General features: G+C 41.2%; 1 protein-coding gene across 1 annotated transcript in view; it reads right to left on the bottom strand.

The window, feature by feature from the left end:
- PLPPR1 (phospholipid phosphatase related 1) overlaps nucleotides 1–13,338 on the bottom strand; it is a 349,623-nt gene that overhangs the window by 15,056 nt on the left and 321,229 nt on the right. The window contains exons 5-6 of the mRNA XM_027770697.1: nucleotides 5,538–5,788; nucleotides 858–1,034 (exon numbers count right to left, since the gene is read on the bottom strand). Of these exons, the coding sequence (XP_027626498.1) occupies nucleotides 858–1,034; nucleotides 5,538–5,788 (428 nt within the window). The remainder of the gene's footprint in view (nucleotides 1–857; nucleotides 1,035–5,537; nucleotides 5,789–13,338) is intronic.

Here is a 13,338-nt window from a genome sequence, read left to right as displayed (position 1 = left end):
GACTTTATCTGTCTGTCAAAATTTATCAAACTGTATACTTTTTGCCATTTATTACATCTTTCCTTAGGCAATTCTCTTTCTGGCTCCTATGAGACCTCAATAAAACTGTAGAAAAAAGAAAAACAGAAAGAAATGAAAGAATGAAACTTAACTTTTTCTTTTCCATTCTGAATCATATGAAGGGGTTTCCTGGGTGAGCAAGTGGCCAGGTCCCCCATATATTTCAGGAACTAAAACAACATCAGAAGTGCAAAGATACAGAGAAAAAACTATACCAAACCTCTTTCCCAGAAAGATCAGATATGGTTGAGAAGCCACTTGTCATGGAAATAAGGTGCCCAAGAGGCATGTTCACATAATAATGGAGGCCTTCTGAAAAGTGTGCATGTGGTTAGCTGCAAGATTTTTGTACTCTGGAGCACAATATGCATCCTGTGTGATTCCTGTGGGTTGCTGGGGAAGAGGCTGACTGCCTCTGCCAGTGCTCTTTGCCTTCTGCTTTCCACCTAAACCACATGGTTTCTGTTGTGAGCAAATCAAGAACACTGGCTTGAAGGTATAGCCTAGACTTGATCTCAAGCCCTGTATTACAGGAAGTAGGGCAAGCCATCCTTCCTTGGGCAGTTCTGTTCTCTCCTTGACTCCAGAAGGAACACTGCCAATCCTATTTCTGAAATAAATGCTTCAAAATCATTCTTGCAACAAATGAATGTATAATACTTGGAAAATAATCATAACCAACAAAAGAGGGACAAGAGGAACACTGAGTGAGACTACAAAGTCCATTCACCATGATCGGAGACATCCTTTCAGAGGGCACAAAAGAAAAAATAGTAGAAAAACAGAAGCTGACCCACCAGAAACAGGGCCACTGCAATGCCCAGGATGAAGCCTGCAATCACATCCGAGCAGTGGTTTCGATACTCAGAGACCCGGTTGAGGCCAGTCAGGAAGGCAGTGCAGAGGGTCCCTAGGCACAGCACCGGCTTAGCCAGTCGACTGCTCTTCGTCTTGATTGTGCTTGTGATGTACATCTAGAACAGGACGGAAGGAGGGAGTAACCAGACAGCTGGCTTGTACAGGCACACACACAAATGTACACACAGCAGGGGCCCGCCCATGCCAGAGCAACCATACTAACTAGTTTGCCTTGAACAATTCCACTAGGCTACACACTGAGAACGTTGGCTAGGAAACTGCAGCCAGAACACTAAACAGGGGTACATTAATCAGTGTTTTGTATTCCAGTGGGCATGTTAACAGAAGTTTTAGCAATGCAAGGAATGACTGCATAATGTCAGATTCAGAATATGCAGTTTTTATGCAACAGGTTAGAGAATCACTTGGGATGTTAGGAAACCTACATAAGAATCTCAGACACCAAATAAACCTTCCATGAGAATAGATTTTATGGTGAAGGAGGTGTACAGGAGGGCAGTGACTGTACATTATACTTTTTGGGTCTCCCATAGTTTTAGCTGCTGCTTTGCACTTTCAGATAATCAATACAAAAGTATCGACTGAGAGTTGAGGGGCTGTGTTAGAACCTCCAAATCGCTACATTGCAAAAATAGGTTTCAGTTGCGTGGGAAATGGACTTCAATATCCCTCGAGACAGCTGTGATCTGTTCCATCCATTCGTTTATTCCACTCTATTTTATAACATTAAACTTTTCTTATGTGCATCATACCATAAAAAAGGTTGGCAAGACCCTAATTAAATAAAGGATGATGCAACTTGGGCATTTGAGGTGGAAGCTTTAGTATTTTCTTAGGTGAGGGCTAGTCAGGAAGATGTGCCTCTTTCAAATGAAATGTTAGCTCACCTTGGGTAATACTTACAAGACACCACTAGAGGGCAATATTGACCCATCATTTCTTAGTAAATGTTCTAGAGGGGTTTAACGATCAGAAACAAGATGCTGATACTTACAGTCTATAGTGTATTTGTGTAGCCTGAGTACATATAAGTCCAAATAGATTCACTTTACAATAGTGTAATGAAAATTGTTAATACTCCAGAATGATGCCTTAAGCCAATAAGAATATGGGGAGATGGGAATATCTTTATTCTACCTAATAGATGCCCTACCAAATTGTGGTTAGATCAAAGATAAATAACTTACAGCACATTATTATACTAACCTAAGGCTGAGCATGAAATGTTATTTTAAATATATATTGTATATATTTTATTTAGTTTTTATGCTTCTATATTCTTAAGAGGTTTTTGCTATAGGGCACGTGCACTCACCAGAAGGACAGAGACAGACAGAGACAGAAAGCGAGAAATCATCCCCCAGAGGAAATGGCCATGCCGCAATCCCTTCTCCTCCATCCTCCTCTCAGGATCTTGGGCACGCATGCACACGTGCTCAGTGTGAGTTTAAGCCAATGGGTCTGAGACTCAAACCACGCTCAACTACATGGGAGTCCAGCAACATAACCATTATGCCATCCACTGGTTCCGGCTTCTACATTATTTTCTAATCACATCCTTTATAAATCTTCCCTGTAAGATTACAAACGATTAAGATCATGTGCCTATGGTTAGTATTCTCCACGGTATTAACTAGTGCTTAGAGAATCCTTGCTGAGTAATTTCTGAAGGTACTTAATGTGTAATAGCGACTCAGAAGATGTTTCTACAATTGCAATCTTGTATCAGGATTTATATAATTATAAACTGTAAGGCATGATTTGAATTGGATTATACCTGAATCTTTGAAAATGTGTGCTATGCCAGCCTCTATTGTGTATGAACTGATTTATTCCTTTCTTCCCAAAAGAATTTTGTTTCGTTTGATGATGAGACAGTAGTTTATTATGAGTAACAAGTTTATTTTTACAATGGTATTATAAAAATTAATGTCACACAGCAGTGACTTGAGTCTGATGAAAAATGCAGGAAAAGGCCTAAGAGTTCACTGCTTTATACAATTTAGGTTCTAGACAATTTAGGACAATTAAATACAGTAGTCCCTTTCTTGTAGTTTTGCTTTCCACTGCTTCAGTTACCTGTGATTCACCATATTCTAAAGAATAGCTGAATAAGGTACAATAAGATACTTTGAGCAAGAGGCAACATTTACATGACTTTTATTAAAGTACAGTATAATTTTATTTTATTAGTGTTAATCTCCTACTGTGCCTAATTTATAGATTTTTTTTTTCCGAGAGGTTTGTGCTATAGGGTGCGTGTGCTTGCCAGAAAGACAGAAACAGAGAGACAGAGAGACAGAAAGCGAGAAATCACCCCCCAGGGGAAATGGCCATGCTGCAATCCCTTCTCCTCCATTCTCCTCTCAGGATCTTGGGCACACATGCACATGCTCCTGGCATGAGCTTAAGTCACCAGGTCTAGGATTTGAACAGCAGTTGACTATCTGGGATTCCAGTGACATAGCCATTATGCCCACTGCTGGTCCCAGTATAGATTAAATTTTTATCCTTGGCATGTATGTGTATATAGGAAGAATGAAATATACATAGGATTCAAAAGTGGTTTCGGACATCCATTGCGTATCTTGGAACACATCCCTAACTCATAACAGGAGGCTACTGTATTCTGGAAACTGAAAAATAGCTGAGTGCCTCACATTTTTTTGTTTGTCTAAAAAATATCTGAGTTTTTTTAAATTAATTTTTTTAATAAAGCCCAAAAGTCTAACCAAGCTGCTATTGCTCTGTGTTGTAAATTGAGGCTTCTGTATTATGTCCATTCGTGTTTCCTTAGTGTGGGGCAGCTGAAATCGTTTTGAGCATGTGTTCATTAAAGGGTAATGAAACGAGCAAGAAGACAGGTTGACTAATGTGGTCGACATTATACATGTGACCCTGTAAATGGGGCAGAAAGGCACTGTCTCCTCCTGGTTGCTTTATTTTTTGAGGTTTTTGCCATAGGGCAGGTGTGCCAGAGAGAGACAGAGAGACAGAGACAGAGAAAGAGAGAGAAATCGCCTCCTAGGGGGCTTGGCCCTGCCACAAGCCCTTCTCTTCCATTCTCCTGGGATCTTGGGCATGCACGCATATGCAGCTGGTGTGATTTTCAAGCTACCAGGTTCAGGGACTCGAACCACAGATCAGTTACGTGAGAGTCCAGTGACATAATCACTATGCCGCCTGCTGGCCCCCATCCTCCTGGTTGTTTTAAAGAGAATATTCAGCAAATTATTTTAAGCTTTACTGAATAAACCAGACCCACACTCAGATCTTTTCCTCCAGCATGGTCGTGTAGACAGAGACATAGACACCTTTAGATTCCAGGAGGATGTGCTTCCTGCAGTTAATGTCTGCAGGGCGTGGGGAGGGGGGGGGATAGGGGATGGAGCTTGCCTCACCTCCAGGAGGGTGAGCTAAGTCAACATGCAGAATGTTTAGTAAGAAAAGATCAGTTGAAAGGGGTCTTTTTCTGCCTTCTCCCTGCCTCACTTTTCTGAGAATCCCCAGATGGGTCATATCCTAAAACTGAGTTAAAGTAAGGAAAAAGCTGAGCTTGACCACCAGTTGGTCCTCTGCTGGTGAATACACACGATATCTACGAGTGATAGTGCAGTGTCCGCATGTGGGGCTTTTCAGCTGATCCTTACACTTCTGTGTTCTGGGTCCTAAGGAAGAAAGGCTGGAGAACGGTGAAATGAGGTCATTCCCAAAGTTGATGTAGTTGAAGAGTAAGGACACATGAGGGGCACTAGTGTTTCTTTAAGATATCGGACACATTGCTTTTTTCTGTAATAAGAGTAAAAATTTTAAGGGAATATTATACCCCAGTGGAGCAGTCCAAGTTGGGGTGGTTTGGGAGCAGTAAGAAGTAAACTTTTGGATGTTGGGGTCCTTCTAGGATCACCCAACTCTCCTAGTAAAGTGATGGACAGAGTGTCATAAGGAGTAAAGAAAGGCTGTGTATTTATCTGGGGTCTGTGCATGGCTGGGACAGCTGCTCACATAAAGCCCACACCCGCAGATTTGTAGGCAGCGTGACAAAGGTGTACCGTTCTGGAACCAACCAAGCTGTTTTTTTAAGCTGGTTTAGTCTGTTCATGGTAACATGCGTGCACACATGTGCACATGCGAAAGAGAGAGGCACCCTCAACAGGGTCTCGTCAACCCTGCACTCCCCTTAGCCCAGCCTTCCAGCTCATCACGAGATGCGTGCGCATGCCCAGCATAACCAGAACTCCGACAGAGTGCTCTTAGGGGCAGTGAGAGAATTCCAGACAGAGTATCAGAAGCCTGGATCCCATTCTTGACGGCATGTTCTTAGCTATTCCCTGGGAACTACTTTCTGCATCTGTAAAACTGGAGATGTAATTCGGTGATTATCACAATATCTTCTTGAGCTACTGTACCTGATAGGTCAGGATGGGGCATTGGGAGTGGGGTGGGGGCAGGAGACATATCAGTGATATGATACAGTATAGCAGAAACACATTGCATATGACTTTTAAAACAAGTGACAATGACAAAAGGTGGGGGTAGGGAGGATAAAGATACATCCTAGTCAAACGTGGGAGAGACAGCAAGATTCACACACTCACCGTGGCATATAAGGCGGAATAAATGCTCAGCGCAGCGTGTTTGGAAGGAAAGGATCTCCGAGCTTTTTCTATCACTTCTAGGTCCCCAGTACAGATGTTCCCATTGTTTACGAACTGATGGTGGGCTCTGCAGTCTGAACTGGTGTAGTTCGGCTTGCAGACAGTCAAGAAGTATGGCGTTAGGTGCCCAGTGACCACTTGTCCGGCATTTACAAAAATGTCCGTAGCAAAAAGTCCAAACGCAAACACACCTATGAAGAGATTTAAAATGATTAGGAATAGCAACATGCCCCAGGAATGTGATTCACCCCTGAAAGGAAATAGCACTGAGAGTCCATGATGACCTATCAAAAAGATCTCAATGCTCTGAGCCAAAGTGTCCTCTTTATTTTTCCAGGACTAGTGCCTGCTCCCCAAATCACCATTTCTTCCAAATTGTTGCAAACATTCTACCGTTAGCATTTTATTGTTTTGTATACACAACTTAGAAGATAGGCAGCAAAAAAAAGTTGTGTATGGGACCAGCAGATGGCGTAATGGTTACATCGATGAACTCCCATGTATACGACTGTGGTTCGAGTCCCAGACCTGGTGGCTTAAAACTCACACCAGGCGCATGTGCATGCCTGCCCAAATTTCAAGAGAATAGAGGAGACAGGATTGTGGTGAGGCCATTCCCCCAAGGGGTGATTTCTTGCTTTCTGTCTCTCTGGCAAGTGCACGTGCCCTATAGCAAAAGTCACTAAAAAAAAAAAAAGGTTATGTATGTATCTGGCATCTGCACATGGCTGGGCAGATAAGGCCTACATCTGCAAATTTGTAGGCAGTGTGACAAAGTGTACTGTTCTGGAGCTATCCTGTAAAGAATTTGTATTTTAAAGTTATATAGCCCAGGTTCTAGCACCCCTTGTGTTTACTAATTCATAGTACTCTCTTTATCTCTCTCTCTCTTTTTTTTTTTTTTTTGAGAGGTTTTTGCTACAGGGTGCATGCGCTCACCAGACAGACAAAGAGAGACAGAAAGAGAGAAATCACCCCTCAGAGAAAGAGAGGATGGCCACACCGCAATCTCTTCTTCTCCCTTCTCCTCTCGGGATCTTGGGTACGCATGCACACATGCCCGGCGTGTTTTAAGTCACTGGGTCCGGGACTCGAACTGTGGATGACTACATGCGAGTCCAGCGACACAGCCATTACGCTAACTGCTGGTCCCTCTTATTTATCTTTTTTGACCTTTCATCCTCTCAGTTGCAAAATGGGGAGGGGTAGTTTGAGGAAGATGAAAAAAAAAATATGTGCAATATACCCACTATGGTGTCTGGCTCTAAGTAATTACCTAGGATCAGTACTCTTTCCTTCTAGACAAAATATGTACTCCCTTATCCAATTTAGAAATGCAAATTCTTCTAGGAGGAGTTGTCTCCACTGTAATGACAGTGAGAATGAGTGAGGGTTTTTTTTTAGGGAGTTGTTGCTGAAAAGAAAAAGGTCATTCCAGAAACCTTGATTGATTGAACTGGTGTTTCATTTGACATTAGAAGAAGAAAATGAGAATAAAGGAAGTGTGTTAAAGACAAATGTCATTGACTGTCTTTGTTTTCTGTCTCTGCTGTAACAAATGACATCAATTAAGTGGCTTAAAACAACACAAATATACCTTTTTAAAGTTCTGAAGTCAGAAGTCTGAAATAGGTTTCACTAGGTTGTACTCAAGGTTCCAGAACAGTTGTTCTTTCTGAAACTCCAGGATAAAATTCATTTCTTGAATTTTCCAGCTTAGTGGAGTTGCCTTCATTCTTTGTTTTATGGCTTTTTGCTACAATCACATCATTCTGACTTTTGCTTCTGTAGTCGCATTGCCTTCTTTGTGATCCTCTTGCCAGTCTCTTATAAAGACCCTTGTGGTTGCATTTGGAGCATCTGGATTATCCAGGATAATCTCTCTCTTTTAAGAGCTCTGCATTAATCACACCTGTAATATCCCTTTGTCATGTAAAGTAGTATATTCACAGTTTCCACTGACCTGGTTGTCTTTTGGTTAGAAGGTGAAGCAAACTCTGACTATATTGTTCAGCTGAGAAACATGGGTACACTATATTGCCTGGATTTTTCTGTTCTCTGGTGAACTCTACAGAATTCGCCCCTAAAACTCGAACATGGATAAAGAAAATTCCTTATAGGAAGCTTCACCATGTATTATTTCAAAGACTATACATTACATATTTAGGTTATCTGTTAAATACATTGAGAGAGTCTATCTAACACCAAGGTATGAATACTTCAAGCCATTTGAAGGGATGAAGACTGTTTGACACTCAGAGGTTGATAAATGTGAGAGGCAGTATTAATCCTTATAAGTGTCAAGGGCCTGCTATAATTTCACTTAAAGTTGTACTCAATTTTGACTCCTATATTTAACATCCTAAATCTGAAAATTTTGCTGATTTCAGCACCCAAAATTAAGCCCTCATAGCAGAAGTGAAGAAAAGTTTGGCTGAAACCTTCATCCTGTTTTTATTTTCATCTGTGTTGATTACTACAATATTCCTTTTTGTGTGGCTTTGCCAGAATGTGCTTTTTCGCAAGAGAATTGGCTCTTTTAATAGCTTCATCTGGCCCACACTTGGAGTCTGACCTGGGAAAGCAGATATTCGTTGATCATTCATGGCAGTTTTCACTCCCAGGTTCTGAAACTCTGGATGGTTAGAAATTTTTAAAAAGAATTATTCATTCATTTATTTTAATTTGACCAGAGAGAAAGAGAGAGAGAGGAAGGTGAGAAAGCAAGCCACCAGGTCTTGCCAGTCTCTTATAAAGACCCTTGTGGTTGCATTTGGAGCATCTGGATTATCCAGGATAATCTCTCTCTTTTAAGAGCTCTGCATTAATCACACCTGTAATATCCCTTTGTCATGTAAAGTAGTATATTCACAGTTTCCACTGACCTGGTTGTCTTTTGGTTAGAAGGTGAAGCAAACTCTGACTATATTGTTCAGCTGAGAAACATGGGTACACTATATTGCCTGGATTTTTCTGTTCTCTGGTGAACTCTACAGAATTCGCCCCTAAAACTCGAACATGGATAAAGAAAATTCCTTATAGGAAGCTTCACCATGTATTATTTCAAAGACTATACATTACATATTTAGGTTATCTGTTAAATACATTGAGAGAGTCTATCTAACACCAAGGTATGAATACTTCAAGCCATTTGAAGGGATGAAGACTGTTTGACACTCAGAGGTTGATAAATGTGAGAGGCAGTATTAATCCTTATAAGTGTCAAGGGCCTGCTATAATTTCACTTAAAGTTGTACTCAATTTTGACTCCTATATTTAACATCCTAAATCTGAAAATTTTGCTGATTTCAGCACCCAAAATTAAGCCCTCATAGCAGAAGTGAAGAAAAGTTTGGCTGAAACCTTCATCCTGTTTTTATTTTCATCTGTGTTGATTACTACAATATTCCTTTTTGTGTGGCTTTGCCAGAATGTGCTTTTTCGCAAGAGAATTGGCTCTTTTAATAGCTTCATCTGGCCCACACTTGGAGTCTGACCTGGGAAAGCAGATATTCGTTGATCATTCATGGCAGTTTTCACTCCCAGGTTCTGAAACTCTGGATGGTTAGAAATTTTTAAAAAGAATTATTCATTCATTTATTTTAATTTGACCAGAGAGAAAGAGAGAGAGAGGAAGGTGAGAAAGCAAGCCACCAGGTCTGGGACTCAAACTGTGGCTGGCCATATGGTAGTGTCCTAGGGCCTTAACCATCATGCCACATGCTAGCCTCTGGTCAGAAATTTTTAACATCATCAAGATTCTCAAAGCCCAGGTATCTGTTTTTTTCAAGAGGTGATAAGTCTGCCCAGATGTGCTTTTCTAGGGAAACTATTTTATGATTTGAAAAAGGAAGAGTGACAGGATTTCAGGATTTTCCCTTGACATTTTCTTTGTCAGAATGGCTTCCAATTCGGATGGGTTCTTTATTTCTCTTTTTCTCTCTCTCTCTCTTTTTTTTAAGAGAGATTTTGTTGTTGTTGTTGTTACAGGGCATGTCTGCTCACCAGAGAGGCAGAAAGTGAGAAATACCCCCCCACCCCGGGGGAATGGCCATGCCACAATCCTTTCTCCTATATTCTGTTCTTGGGACTTGGGGCATATACATGTGCCTTGCATGAGTTTTAAGCCACCAGGTCTAAGACTTGAACTGCGGTCAACTATATGGGAGTCCAGCAACATTACCATTATTCCATCTGCTGGTCCTCGGATGGGTTCTTTCTGAGATAGAAGATTTCTTGAGCTCTTTGGATCAGGATCTGAGGTAGTAGCTCTACGGTCATGGTGATTCTGTGTCTGTCAGCTCTCCACCTTGCTGTCCTGTAGGTCATTGCTTTTGCCTCTTTCCGTCCCCTCTGAATCATACCTGCTTCTCCTGATGGCCCAGCAAGTATCTGCTTTCCAAACACTTCATTTGGGGGCATTTGATCTAGCTTCAGAAGGCTTCATGTCAGCCTGGGAGTCCACCTGCTCAGGCCACATCAACAAAGGGCAGTGAGGCTGCAGTGTTGAGTCACAATGTCAGATCATGAAGGGCTTTTTTTTTTTTTTGGGGTTTTTTTTTTTTTTTTTTTTCCTGCTATAGGGCATGTGCGCTCACCAGACAGACAGAGAGAAACATAGAGACAGAAAGCGAGAAATCACCCCCCAGGGGGGATGGTCACGCCGCAATCCCTTCTCCTCCATTCTCCTCTCGGGATCTTGGGCACGCACACACATGCGCCCGGCGTGAGTTTTAAGTCACTGGGTCCGGGACACGAACCATGGTCGACTAGGTGGGAGTCCAGCGACATAGCCATTACGCTAACTGCTGGTTCCCATGCAGGGTTTTTGTAAAGAAACTAAAGCCACCCCTCTGTTAAGTAATCCTGAGTTGCTTGTGTGTGTTTTACAAGCCTTGGAAGCCTCAAACAACTATTGAGTCGTCAGAAAAGTCATGACATGTTTTTCTATGCAAAAATATCTCTCTTACAGTTGGGTGAAGCATCATTTGTGATCTCATGTATTGCAAGGTATAATTTGAATAAGATGTTTTCAAGTGTCTGTGAATCCCGGCTTGATGTTTAAAATTCCTTAAGTGGAATCATATCTTTGAAATTTTGATAGACTTATTTTTCTTTTCAAATTACCAGAGGGTGTGCACACTCACCAGAAAGAGAGGGAGAAAGTACCTCCCAGTGGGGCATGGCCACACACAATCCTTTTTCCTCTATTTCACCATCTTATCAGGATTCTGGGTGCACACATATGTACCCAGTGTGTTTCTCAAACCTCTGGCACTGGGATTTGAACTGTGGTCAGCCATGTGGGATCCGGCTCTGGATGTATAGCACTTAAACACTAGGCCACAGGGCCAGCACTTGACGGATACATTTTTATTCTTGTATACCTTAATACAATACTATCACTCTCACCCTCCTCCCCTTTAGTCTTCCCTCTCCACCGGTTTTATTTATTTATGGTTCTCCATCAATGGGGTTCCTTCCTTCTAGGGAGCTGAATACATTTCTGAATGGATTTTCACATTTATAGTAGGCACAAAGGTCTAAAAGTAAAACACTTCTGATTTACTAGAGCTATGTGCTTGAGACACTTTTTGTTGCTCTGTTGATTCAGAATTCTGCAACAACTTGGTTTGAGAGCTCAAGAGGCATGGCCTGAAAGATGAGACACCTCAGTTTCTGAAATCAACATAGAGCAGGGAAGGATGTGGATGATGATGTCACACAAGGAGGAGACAGAACCCTATCTGCTCTGGCTAAAGAAATAAAGGGTGGGAAGCAGGCGGTGGTGTGGCGGTTAAGGTGGATGAATCTCACGTGGTCAACTGTGGTTCAAGTCCTGGACCAAGCAGCTTGTATAACATGCCAGGTGCATGCGCATGTGTGCCCAAAACCCTGAGAGGAAAATGGAGAAAGGACTGTGGCATGGCCATTCTCCCTGGAGGAGGTGGTAAGAGGGGAAGGTATTTTTTTCACCTTCCCTCTCTTTCTAGCGACCAGGCTCTCTATAGCAAACAAAGACATTAAAGGGGCACTTCCATGCTCTTGGCTTGACGCACGTCAACTTAGGGCTGAGAGTGAGGAAGTAGGGAGAAATAAGCAATCACATGTCACATGGGGTCATGAAAAAATATTCCTGTTCTAGGGTACCTTGATAATTCTCTTTCATATTCCTTGTTCCAACAGGAATTTTACATTCATTTGGATTATTCATTAATGTCTATCTCTCACATTAAAATTGTAGTATGTACAAGCTTTATAAAATCAGGGAACACATTTATATTTGCTCATCATTGGGTTCTCAGCACCTAAAATAAAACCTGGCACTTAAGTATTTAATAGATCTTTTTTGGAATTGGAGATTGGATTGTTGAAGAAACTCCAGAGAATATTAGTGAGAAGAGAATAAAGGAGCAGAGGAACATGTCCATGTTTTCTAAGTCATATTGGTGTCTCATATTCTTGAATCTATAGGACATAGCTTTGACATCAAATCATTTAAGGTGTAGGGTGTAGGGACTATGTCTCTTTCATGTATATGTCAAAAAATCCAGCATAGCGCTGGACACTTGGAAAATAAGAATAATTGAAAACTGGGACTCTATAAATGCCTCATGAATTAGGAAACTTGTAAATTTGGAAATAATTTGGAAATCAAGGCATTCTTTATTTTCAGTAAAGCAAAATGGAAAAGAGAAGTATGCTGAAATATGAAAATCGATGCCATGTATAGGAACGACTTCTCATGGGAGACATTTACGAAGCACACAACATCTGGAAGTTATGATGAACATGGGAAGTTCCGATGGATACAGTTTTACATAGTTATGCACATCTTAGGGGGAAATGTCCCCATTCCTGAGAAGTTGAAATGGTTGTCAGTTTAAATATTAACGCATAGACACATGAAAGTGTGGATCCTACACATTATCATGTGAAGAAACTAACACATGAAACTTAAAAATGAGAGTGAAAAAGACATCAAAACAAGTTTCATGGGCTATGTTGCTAACAGCACTTTTTTGCACCTACATGGAAGAAGAAGGAATGGACATTCCATGCTGGAAGGGCCTCAGTTGCTCTGCAACTAAAGTTCATAGTCTGAGCTGTGGCTCATGTCTCTACTTCCCCGCTCCATCAACATTTGTTCTTAGCCTCTTCAGACAAAAGAGAACCTTTTTTTATCTCTGTGTAGTAAAATGATGGAATGGGAGAAAGAATTCAAGAACTATTCTGTTGTCTGATATGAAGAATGGGTGCACATTTTTTCTCATTTAAAAAGTTAACCAGCTTTGTGAATATTTTTATGGTAGCTTTTCTATCACAACCACAAAACAAGAAATCTTGCCCCTGGATCACTTTCTGGCCTATGTTTTGGTGAGAAAATTAATGGAAAATCTTATCTTGTGCAGACATGGACAAGCAAACGGCATGGGTTCACCAGTGCTGTTTTGGATTGTGGAAAAGGAACAACTAAGACATTTCCTGTGCTCAGTTTTCTCAAAGCATGCTCTGATTCAACCACCAGCTCCTAATTTTAGATCATATCTTTCATTAAATCACCATTGTAAATGGAGTTCAGGATTCAAAGAAAGGGATATAGTCTCTTTTTTGCTTTTTCTTTCCCCACATTAGGATAGCCTGGGTGAAATATCCCAAGTGGAGAATCCAACTGCTGTCAGTGTATCTTCGTCAGCTGTAAAGATCATTCCTCCACCAGACAAGTGTTACTCTAGGGAAA

The sequence above is a fragment of the Tupaia chinensis genome, unplaced genomic scaffold (genome assembly GCF_000334495.1).
Source record: "Tupaia chinensis unplaced genomic scaffold, TupChi_1.0 Scaffold000153_1, whole genome shotgun sequence".
Classification (NCBI taxonomy): domain Eukaryota; kingdom Metazoa; phylum Chordata; class Mammalia; order Scandentia; family Tupaiidae; genus Tupaia; species Tupaia belangeri.
Note: the sequence above shows the minus strand (reverse complement) of the source record. Positions and strands in the feature narration are given on the sequence as shown.